The sequence below is a fragment of the Sorghum bicolor genome, chromosome 8 (assembly GCF_000003195.3).
Source record: "Sorghum bicolor cultivar BTx623 chromosome 8, Sorghum_bicolor_NCBIv3, whole genome shotgun sequence".
In the NCBI taxonomy this organism is placed as follows: Eukaryota; Viridiplantae; Streptophyta; class Magnoliopsida; order Poales; family Poaceae; genus Sorghum; species Sorghum bicolor.
In genome coordinates this window covers 57,718,814-57,730,432 of record NC_012877.2, presented here as the reverse complement: position 1 = coordinate 57,730,432, position 11,619 = coordinate 57,718,814, and the positions used below count along the sequence as shown (strand labels likewise).

Below are 11,619 nucleotides of genomic sequence, written 5' to 3'. Positions count from 1 at the left end.
ACCTCATCTCTCTTTTCACCAAAACAAATCAGCAATCTCTCTTGCACGTATGTCGTGCCCCATCAAATGTTATGGTGCTCCTTTATTTATGGAGTAACAAAAGAGAGGGCAATAAATATAGGTAATAGCATTTTATTTGCATCAGGTTACTCAGTGAGTGTAATTTCAATAAATGGGCACCAGCCAGACGCCACCACTGATGTTCCATGATAAATTGCTCTAGCCTTCTAGGCTAATCTCATTGAGCATGGCAAGGCTGAGATCAAGTTAAGTGATAACTATGAAAAAAAAATCATCTAGCATGGTAGGGGTGAGATGAATGAGTTTCAATTTTTTGTGCTCATGTAGTGTATTTCAAATTGGTAATGCCTCCTAGCCTGACTCAGAAAAAGACACTAAAGTAATCCAGTAGCTTAAGCCTCCATAACGTTTATATATGCTCATTCACTTGGGCTTTTATGTCAAGACGTGTGTGCCGTTTGATTTCATATAATCAAATCTTATTGAGCATCTGCAGTCTATCCTAACTTGATTTGGGCAGCTGATACTTCATGTTAATTCAGTTGTATGATATTCATAGCCGATGAACTGTCTTCCCATTCATTTTGTGATATTCGTTCAGTTGGGAGCAACTGACTTCATGTTTGTTTATTCAGTTGTTTAGTTTCAGGCCAAGGTTCATATATTGCTTCTGCCATTTGGTAGCATCACGTACCATCAACCAACTTTGGAAAGCTAAGATCAAACTATGTTTATTCAGTTGCTTATTCAATTAATTTTAAAAGAACGAAATGTACATATAATAAATTAAGTGAAACATCTGAACATATATCCTTAAAATTTGATAAAAGACGCCCACCCTATCATGTAGATTGGCTGCCTAAGAGATCAGGAACTACTAAACCTAGGTGTATATTTGACAAACTATACTGTACACAGGAGCATGTGAGCATGATCGAGGAGTGTCCACCTGTGTGATGGCCTGATATATCATCGTTCACATTTGTTTTTTATAATTACAAAGAGTTTGAAAACAAAATTATTTGATCTTATCCCCATCTAACGAAATTAGCTCCACGAACACCACTACTAAATTTTTTTTGGGAAGACAGACCCCAAACATTAACGGAGATAGACACAAAGTGCCCCTATCTCCAAAAGTAGATTGTGGTTTTCAGAAACAGGCAACCCATTTACGGAGACACTCATAAAACAACCATCACCTAAAATCAATTAACACGGGCGGACATCTACCTCTTAAGAGGTCTATCTCTATAAATGCGGACCATTTACAGAGTCAAACTTGTTAAGAAGCCCACCTCTAAAAATAGCTCTGAATCTGTATGAATCGATCAGCCCATCTCAACCTGACATCAATGTTGAAGTATATAAACAAGAAACCCAAAACCCTAGTTTGCACTCTTTATCCTGAGACCGCCACTCTTCTTCTCTCTTTCGTGCACTCCCTCTCCTAGCAGCATCCTCCACTCCTCCCTCACCGCCACCCATCTCTCTCTCTCTCTCTCTCTCTCTCTCTCTCTCTCTCTCTCTTCTCTTCTCTTCTCTCTCTCTCTCTCTTGCCGACTCGCTCTCCCTCATAGCCAGCGGCCAGGGGCGAGCATGCTCACGGCCGGCATGAATCTATGAGGAGGACGGCGGTGATAGATCTGCAAGCACGCTCTACTCTCTCTCTCTCTCTCTCTCTCTCTCTCTCTCTCTCTCTCTCTCTCTCAACCTCTCCGAGGCGGGGTGGTAGATCTAAGGAGGAGACGGTGCAGGATGGCGACGGATGTGAGGAGGCAGCAACAGATCCGAGGAGGAGCGCACGGATCGAGCAAGTGCAATGGTGTGGCGGTTGATCGAGCAGGCATGGTGGCGTGGTGGCCAGGGTAGGGGGCTCGGGCAATAGGTCTAGTTTTTCCTCTTTATTAACAGTGGCCAGTGGTGGAGGATGATAATTAATTAAGGTACAGCGAGTAATAAATAACATAAAAGACAAAATATTATTCAAAAAGTTATGAGAAAAAGTATTTTATGCACATTAAATATGTAGTGATTTTCAAGTACAAAATATAGAAGCAAGAACATAGATGGCCATGTTTGGTTATGTCTTTTCTTTAACATCTATCACATCGAATATTTGGACACATGTATGAGTACTAAATATAGACTATTTACAAAACTAAAAACAGGGCTAGAGAATAATTTACGAGACGAATCTTTTAAACCTAATTAGTCTATGATTAGACAATAATTGTCAAATAAAACAAAAATATTATAGTAACAATTAAACTTTAATACCTCCAACCAACCACCTCATACATAGACAAAAAAAAAAGTCCTCAAATCTGCACTCTATCGACACCAATTCACTAACATGTACTTGCCACGTTCAAAAGGCAATATGTACCTGGAGTTTTGGAATTTCGCTAGATTTTTTTCTTTTAAATCCATCTTTATTTAATTATTATGTTCATTATGGTTCAGAAATTAAGTAGTTGACCGACAATTTAAACAAACAAGACAAGACAATAACAAACTGACGCACGTGACGAGTGCCGAGTCGCCAGTACAGGCGCAGTTCCCCACTTCGGAGCTCGATCTCGTCTTGCAGCACCATTGCATCAATATGCCTACGGCCTTCTTTCCAATGTTGTCAGATTGAACATTGCAATTCACTTGATTCGGGTGGATCACAGTTCTAGGGGTTGAAAGCCACTGCAGCAGCTTTGCGGCGTTGGAAGGCTCTCCACCAAGCTCTGCTTTCTCATCCCCAACAAGATCTGACCAGAGTAGGCACTTGAAAGGGTTTTCTTGGCTCTTCACTGATGTGTCAAGGAACGCCACCCATTCAGAGTGAAACGAGCAGACCTCCTGATGCTTTCCAAGCCTACAACTACACTAAGCCACTGCAGTTACCACAAACGAACACCTCATCTCCCTTTGGGTGCCTGCATTGTGTCTTGCAGTCTTGCTCCTTCAACTCCTTTTATAGAGTGAAAGAGACCGCAATCTCACACAAGAAATGTAGGCAGGTACTACCATTTTATTTGCATCAGGTGATTCAGTGCCTGATTTCACTGAATGGGCACAGGCACTGTCAACAAACCGTAAAGTTAACTTTCATAAATAAAAAAAAACCTACATACTCCCCCTTTTCCCAGATGGCAGATCAAGTCTCAACAGCAACACATTGGGTAAAAACTAAACAATGCCTTGCATTTAAAACCCATCAACATGTAAGGTGCTATTCTTCTGTAATCCTTCCCAAAACCATGTATCTGGCACAGAGCTCTCTACATTATCATGTATAACCATTTCTCAGCCCAAAAGAGTCAAACAAAGCAAATGCCCTAAACATTCTTTTACCCATATCCCCCTAGAACCAACCGCTACAAGTCACAGGAGTAAGCCTAACAAGAGCACGGGGATTTACATGCACTGCTGCGGGTAACAGCAGTCATCTGAAGTCAGAGAAATCGGCTTGGGATGAAGTCATGAACCCTGATTGGGAAGCTATAGAACTCCTCGTTCCTGGGGTCCGAGTATCCTTTATGGCGACGCAGGAATGGCTGAAACCATGAGAGCCCCCGGTCGGACTCGTAGCCCCTGAACTCCAATGTGTTATCCAGGACAGAAGCAACAATTAGCGCCACCGTCGGGCCGGAAGCAAACACGGTGTTTATGATGTCGTTGAACTGCATAAAGACACATTTAGATGTTAAAATTCTGGCGTAGTCGTATAGAGTCCAAGATGCAACCTGACAACTGACATAACTGCAGCATCATGTTACAGACTCTGAGTGTACTAATGTGGCATGCAGAAACTTTAACACATGCAGATGGTAGATGGGTGATGCGAACTATACAAACACTGAATGTAACAAATGTAAAACGAGAAGCTTCAAATACCCATCCAGCGTTTGTCCGGGCAGGTCCACGGCCGTCAGCTGAAGAAGTGTATTCATTGAAGTATTGAGGGATTGAGATGCCAAGGAACAATGAGAGTCCAATGATATAGATGTTCCTCATGGAGTTTTTGTTGGCAAACTGCATGAAGGAGACTCCCACAGCAGCTGACATCAACAAAAGTTCAGTGATAATTAGTCTATGAATGACGAATCTGCACTGCCTCTAGAATTTATCTATAGAAATATGTAAAAACACAAGAAGTAAGTTTGACTCACCTACAATGCCAAACAAGATGCAGTAAATTGCTGCAAAGATTGGCAATGGAATTGATGCAAAGAAGGCACCAAACTTACCTGCAAAAATAAGAGTTCACAATTTGAGCAAAAGAGTTGCAAATTCTCTCCTGGCAACCAAATGAAAAAAAAAATTACCAAATAGGGAGAAGAAGATCATAAACCCAGTTGATATCTGGACGACTCTCCTACTTCCGACTTTGGTCAGACCAAGGAGGCCAATATTTTCACTGCATTGAAGAAAAGAAAAAAGGAAAAAAAGAAAAAAAATCAGAATAAGCAGTAATGGTTAAGCATGTCTTCCAATAACAATCCTTATCTTAGTTGAGTTTTCTGGGGTAGCATGTTCTAGGTTCAACCATAAAACTTTTACATGCATTTTTAGGAACCATGGTGGAAATTTTGAAGATGCTAGAATCTTATCTAGAATGAAAACCCTCACAGATAGGGGAGAAAGCTAAGATTACTTACACTGATACAGATGAGCCTGTCGGACAACTAAAGATCCCCCCCAGGAACATTCCAATACCCTGCATGAGAACATTTTATCAGAAGGCTCTAAGTTTTGTAAGCACAGGAAATGGTGACATCACATTAGTGTAATGAGCTACTTAGTACACTAGAATAGAACATATCCACCAGTTAAAGCATTTTGGTAAGTAACAAAGGAAAGTTTAAGAGTATTTACAAAGGACCAAATTTAGAATCTCATTTTGTCAAATACTAGTAACAGATAAGTATCTCCCGGATCCACATTCAGATGGAAGGACAGTAATAAACGATGTGACAATACGTTAGTAGCACTAGTCTTTAAGAGGAAACTCTGGTATAGATCCGACCTGCAAGCCAACGCTCCGACTAAGGACATGAGCTGGAGGTGGTGTAGCACCCGCTAGACGAGCAGTAGCAAAGTGTGCTCCAGTTGACTACAACAGACATAACATATTTAAAAAAAGGACATCAAAAGGAGGATAAAAGAATGATCTAGAGATAGAAAAGCATCAGGCTTTTTAAGTCTTAACCTCAAAGGCTGCAACAAGTACAGCACCCATCATCCCAAATGAATGACCAGCAGTGAAGATTGGAGGACCCCATTGGAATGGCAATGGAACTTTAACCCTACAAGAATATGCATGCAGAAAGTAGATTAAAATGGCTTCTCCAAAAAAATGGTGGTCTTTAAATCTTGATCGAAGAATCATCTTTATGGCCATACCATGGTGCCGATGAGATGAGTCGAGACTTATCAGTGCGGCAGTGCTGCTGTGTCTTAAGTGAAACATGGTCGTATGCACCCGCAGCAGTAAGAATGGCTGCAAAGGCCCACACAATGCCGATACAAAGAAGCAACGAATACCTCTCAAACAAGAAGGTGACCCGTGGATGGATATAACCGAAGTAATTTGGCACATACTGCATACACAATATCACATCATTGATCTCCTAGCTTTTATAACAGCAAATAACGCAGGGCTATGCTAGGAATAAATGTTTCACTTAAATACATTTGACAGAGATTAAGCCATTACCTGTTGCACAAGCACCGCAAGAATTAGCATTGGAAGCCCAATCTCCACACATTTCCCAACCTAAATTGACAATCAAACATTATAAGGTTCCTTTCCTTTTCTTTTCCTTTTCCTTTTTTTTCCTTATGATCTGCTCTGTTTTGCTGTATAAGTACAGAAACATACCTGGGGAAAGCCAATTTCGAATAGTCCAAGACCAACAACACAAACAACAGGGGTCATTATTACAGGGCTGAACTTCCTGCAAAGAATATCATTTGAGTTTTAATATCTTGGCAAATACAATATGTGAGGACTATTATTATCACCCTAAGAGCAAGTACTATAAGATCCATACTTGGCATATGCTGCCCATATCGTGCTGAACCCAAGAATCATGTTGAGGATGGAAGCCACAATCAGAGCTCCTTGTGCTGTTCTCATTGTGTGTTTAAATCTCTGCAAACACTCTAATAGGTTACAATTATTTGTATTACGAAGTAAAATATGTTTAAGCAGTCAATCATAAAGAATTGATTATGCTCCAAACAAATTTACCCACACCTCAATAAGAAAAATGGATGAGCATCCATTTCAAACCCAAAAATGTAAGTTCAAGCAAATGAGCACATTATACCTCGTGATCATTCAGCAAGTCATTATTTGACTCGATCTCTCTTGCTATTGAGAGCACTGGGACAACAAATGCAAAAGAGGCATTCATAACTGTTGGAAGTCTCGTTCCAATAAGTGTTTGAATCAGTGTATTTATGCCACTCATAAAGAGCAACGATTGAATGACTCGAGCCTTGTCACCCTGTCAGTAACAAGCACAAATGTGAGGTGGGAAAACACTAACCCTTCAAAAGGAAACAAATAACTGCCAGCCAAAGCGCTGAACACTTACAGCGTTACCACCCATTGCAGGAACAATAACTGATGCAAGCATGACGGTAGAACCCAACATCACAAGATAGTGAAGGAATGCAAGTGCTGCCACCTGAACTGGAGATTATAACAACAATAACGAGTTAGTAAGGACAAAGTTTCCACAGCGCAATCATGTCTATGACGCAGAGTAATTCAATTTCTAGCAGTTCAGTCCATACCTAAACATCTAAGGTGGCGCACATGATATCCAAATATAACTCAATACTAAAGGGGATGCACCTTCTAAAAGTGGAGTAACACTACATCTACAAAAAAGTTTTACGAACACTATACTTATGTGCTGACATGGCTAACCACCACCACTACAACATGAAACCTTTTAGTTGGCAAGTTCAAATTAGCACACATGACTGCTACTATCCACGTCAGCGCCTAGGTAGCATTTTGTGGAACGTTTTTGTAGGTGTAGCGCTACTTTTAAAATACGGTTAGGTACAAAATTTGCCCACTTGATTATCTAAATACAGAAATTTATCAATGCACCAATTAATAGCCACTTGTTTTTATTGCAATCGCCGAATTGTTCAAGTCATTATGTTCCATGTCTAAATGACCAAGTCATTATGTTCCATGTCTAGTGACCAAACTACTCTATTCCAATCAGAGACTACATAATTCCATTCTGCATGCAAATAGCTACTACAATAGCACAATATACAAAGGTAAACAACAAAGTCTTAGGTAAAACAGGGGCTCAACATCACTGCTGTCAATCAACTTAAATATACTAGAGGGAATTCGCAAAACCCTAGATTAAGGAGGTCGCAAACAAAAGTAAGAGAAAGGAAACATTTATTAGCATGTCAAATGCATGACACAAGTAACGGAAACCCGCCACTCAAAATCCAAGCAACGTGCCAATAACATGTGCAGACAACATCTAACCGGCAACACAAAAACAAATCTTTCAACAGACAGTCAAAATTACTATCCAGATATGTTAGGGGAATAATAAGAAACGCCATTTATACCAACAGAGCAAATGTTACCTACATATACACATAAAAGCATTGAGCTCCTTGACTCTAATCTAGTTCACCAAAATAAAGCATGCCTCTCAACAACTTAAATATACCCAGGAATTCGCAAAACCCTAGATTAAGGAGGTCGCAAACAAAAGTAGGAGAACAGAAACATTTATTAGCATGTCAAGTATAATACCGACATGACACAAGTAACGGAAACCCGCCACTCAAAAATCCATCCAACATGCTAATATCATATGCAGATAAAATCTAACCGACAACAAAAAAAAAATCAACTGACATAGTCAATATTACTATCCAGATATGTTAGGGGAATAATAAGAAATGCCATTTACAAGAACAGAGCAAGCGTTACCTATATATACACATAAAAGCATTGAGCTCCCTGACTCTAATCTAGTACACCAAAGCAAAGCATGTCTGTCAATCAACTTAAATATACCAGAGGGAATTCGCAAAACCCTAGATTAAGGAGGTCGCAAACAAAAGTAAGTGAACGGAAACATTTATTAGCATGTCAAAGTATAATATGGGCATGACACAAGTAACGGAAACCTGCCACTCAAAATCCATTAACATGTGCAGATAACATCTAACCAGCACCAAAACATCAAATCTTTCAACCGACCTAGTAAAAATTACTATCCAGATATGTCAGGGGATAATAAGAAATGCAATTTAAAAAAACAGAGCAAACATTACCTATATACATACACATAAAAGCATTGAGTTTGCCTGTCAATCAACTTAAATATACCAGAGGCCAGAGGGAATTCACAAAACCCTAGATTAAGGCGGTGGCGAACAAAAGTAAGAGAAAAGAAACATTTATTAGCATGTCGAGCATATTATGGACATGACACAAGTAACGGAAACCCGCCATTTCAAAATCGAAACCCGCCACTCAAAATCCAGTCAACATACCAATAGCATGTGCAGATAACATCTAACCCAAATCTTTCAACCGAAATTGTCAAAATTACTATCCAGATATGTCAGCGGATAATAAGAAACACCATTTACAAAAATAGAGCAAATGCTACCTATATACTTCCTGACTCAAGCTCAACCCTATATACACACAGCGGACAATAAGAAACGCCATTTACAAAAACAGAGCATTGAGCTTCCTGACTCTATATCCAGATATGTAAGGGGAATAACAAGAAGCACCATTTACAAGAACAGAGCAAACATTACCCATATACACACGCAGAAGCACTGAGCTCCATGACTAGTACATACACCAAAATAAAGCAGGTCAGGGTGCCTCTGCTCATGCCCTTACCCCAGGACGGATTCGAGTGGACGCAGTAGTTGAGGTGGTGGAACTGCTCGTGGGGCGGGTGGATGGCGCCCGCGCCGACGGGCGGCACCATCATGGCCATCATGGGCGGCGGCGCGGCGACCGGCGGCGGCGGCGGCGGCTGCTCGTTCGTCTCTCCCATTGGATCAGCAACGACACGCGAACTTCCGCTTCTCCGACTGGACTGCTGCAACAGGAGAAAGAGGAATCGAAATTATAAACCTAAAATGCTCCACCCCTTTCCTGGAAGCTTCCTACTATTAATTACTCCGATTTGCGAATTAAAAAGATGCAAGTAATTTCAAGCGATTCACGAGGGGGAGAAAGCAGCAAAAAGAAACCGATGGCCGGAGCAGCACTCAAAGTTCGCCACCTTTTCTTCCTCATCAAACATTCAGAAAAGGGGGGAAAACCGGAAATCGGCAACATTTTCTAGAGATTGCTCGGCAAAGAGAACGCAAGAACACTTCACCTTTGCTGCTGCTAGCGTCTCGCGCTAGACTGGACTAACTCTCAGATGGAGTGGCAGCAGCACGCAGCAAGAGACTCCACAGACGCAAAATAAAAAAAAAAGATTCAGATTTCGGGGAAGATTCGGAGGCAAATCCTGGGGAATCGATGACCAGACCTCCACCGATTCCTCTTCCTTATCCCGGAACTGGCGAGACAGGGACAAGCAGAGGAATACGTATCAAGGAAGAAGAGGACTGATGGGATGGGAGCTTCACTCCAAAGATTCCCGCGAGCAGCGCTCGATCGCTTGTTCGAAGAACTTGCGCTAAAGAAAAGAAAATGCAGCGAAAAGGATGCAAGTATAGAAAACCCAGCACATCACATCATCAGCGCAAGCGCACTAATAAAATAAAGAACAAAGCGGGCACGAAAATGAAACCCGCACACGAAGAAAGAAAGAAAGAAAGAAAGAAAGAAAGAAAGAAAGAAAGAAAGAAAAAATCCAGGAAACAAGTCACCACAGGAATGAATTCCTCAGAAGCTCATCAGGCCGCTGCGGGTTTTCCCACCCACCTCTCGAAAAAGCAGGATGAACCTTCCAGAGAATCCAGGGAGATTGAGAGGTGGGGCGGGGCGGCGGAAAATATGTGCGCGAGTGCGGCGAGAAGCAATCGGAAAAAAAGCCCTCACCTTTTTATGCCCCCTTTTTCCTCGCTTCCTCCTCTGCCTGTGCTCTCTGCCTTGCGCTTATTCTTATCTCCTTTATATGGCTGGGCCTCTCTCGGTGCCCAGCCAGCGGCGGCGGCGGTGCGGGCGCAAGCGGAACAGGACAAGCGGGGGATTTGTGAGCTTGCGGAGGATCAGGAAAAGATTGCGAATTCGAAAACACCCGCTTTACACCTGGTTTTTATGAGGCGTGTTGATTTGCTGCCTTGCTAATCACTCTACTGGCTGCTAATCACAAGCGTCCAAAGCAAAAAGGCGAGGCACCGCGCTCTGCTCGTGCTCGGTAGACGGTGGAGGGCAAGAGCTGCCGTGCTCCGGCGTTCCGGAACGCTGTTGGAGGCGAGTAGAAACGGCGGTGCTGTGGTGTGCTGGACTGGACTGGACGAGCTGGAACTGGAACTGATGGTTTGATGGGGTGGATCTGGGCAGGACTGGAATGCATTGACAGTTCTTGTTTTTGGGAAGGTGTATTGAATGCAGCCGCGGCAGATTCCGAGGATGGTGAGGGTGTCTTGTAGCATTAATCGCTGTGTGGGCAGGGAGTGCCGCCGTGCCCTGCTGGTGACTGCTCGAGATTGAGCTCAGTTCCAGGCTGCTTCCTCCTCCCCACATTGGACTCTTGTTTACTTCCAAAAAACTTTTGTAAAATAGAAATAGTAGTATTTTTGTTTGTATTTGACAAATATTATCCAATCATAAACTAACTAGACTCAAAAGATTTATCTAGTCAATTTCGACTAAACTGTACAATTAATTTTAATTTTTATCTATATTTAATATTTTATGCATACGTCTAAAGATTTTGATGTGACAGGAAATCTGAAAAATTTTGCAAAATTTTTCAGAAACTAAACAAGGCCATTGTACTAGCAGTATGTACCTTCGAGAACGACGGGACGACTGGCTTGAAATTGGAGTACCTCCGTAATAGAACAGCATCTTCAAATCTATTTTTTCTCTCTTTTTTTCTTCACATTCAGCAAACGAGAACCATTTAGTTTTTGACCTTCGACTTGCGGACACGCACAAGTGTATGTGCATGTGGTGTGAGCGTTGCAGCGTATGAATAATGTGCCTACTATTGTACCCTAAAAAAAACTTACCAGTCCAGCCTTCTCAATCTCAAGGTTTAAACTTCTGCGTGCATGATGTTTGCCTAGGGGCACGGGGCGAAGAAGCATGCTTGAGTTTATCGTAACAGTTATTCAGTAGTGTTTTTCTCTCATAAAAAATCAGTCAATAGTACTTTCTGTCATGGTTTATCAGCCAAACGAACTGACAGGTTAGCATTAGTAGGGACATAGGGACAGCTGTGACAGAAGATCAGGAGTAGTATTTCCCTGACAAGTTAAGCATGAGCAGCACATTTGTTTAGTGTGTTTGACCTACCCGAAGCCAGCCAGTTGACGCCTTGCTGGCTACTCATTTATAGTACTAGTGACCGTTAACAGGCCTCACTTGCAACCAGGTTAGCATTAGCAGTG

General features: G+C 41.8%; 1 protein-coding gene across 7 annotated transcripts; it reads right to left on the bottom strand.

The window, feature by feature from the left end:
- LOC110429765 (nucleobase-ascorbate transporter 3) lies at window positions 3,194-10,707 on the bottom strand. Of its 7 annotated transcripts, none has more exons than XM_021446278.1 (15): window positions 9,429-9,698; window positions 8,939-9,143; window positions 6,621-6,718; window positions 6,351-6,530; window positions 6,072-6,172; window positions 5,900-5,975; window positions 5,735-5,794; window positions 5,422-5,618; window positions 5,228-5,324; window positions 5,045-5,131; window positions 4,677-4,735; window positions 4,344-4,435; window positions 4,188-4,265; window positions 3,913-4,076; window positions 3,194-3,698 (listed from the first exon to the last, which is right to left on the bottom strand). In XM_021446278.1, the coding sequence occupies exons 2-15, from the start codon at window positions 9,096-9,098 to the stop codon at window positions 3,471-3,473; spliced, it is 1,677 nt and encodes a 558-aa protein (XP_021301953.1). In that variant the 5' UTR covers window positions 9,099-9,143; window positions 9,429-9,698; the 3' UTR covers window positions 3,194-3,470. The 7 variants fall into 7 exon arrangements, with proteins under 7 accessions (XP_021301953.1, XP_021301952.1, XP_021301956.1 ...); XM_021446277.1 differs by lacking the exon at window positions 9,429-9,698 and adding an exon at window positions 10,100-10,707 and having other exon boundaries at window positions 3,236-3,698; XM_021446281.1 differs by lacking the exon at window positions 9,429-9,698 and adding an exon at window positions 10,100-10,707 and having other exon boundaries at window positions 3,236-3,698; window positions 8,939-9,140.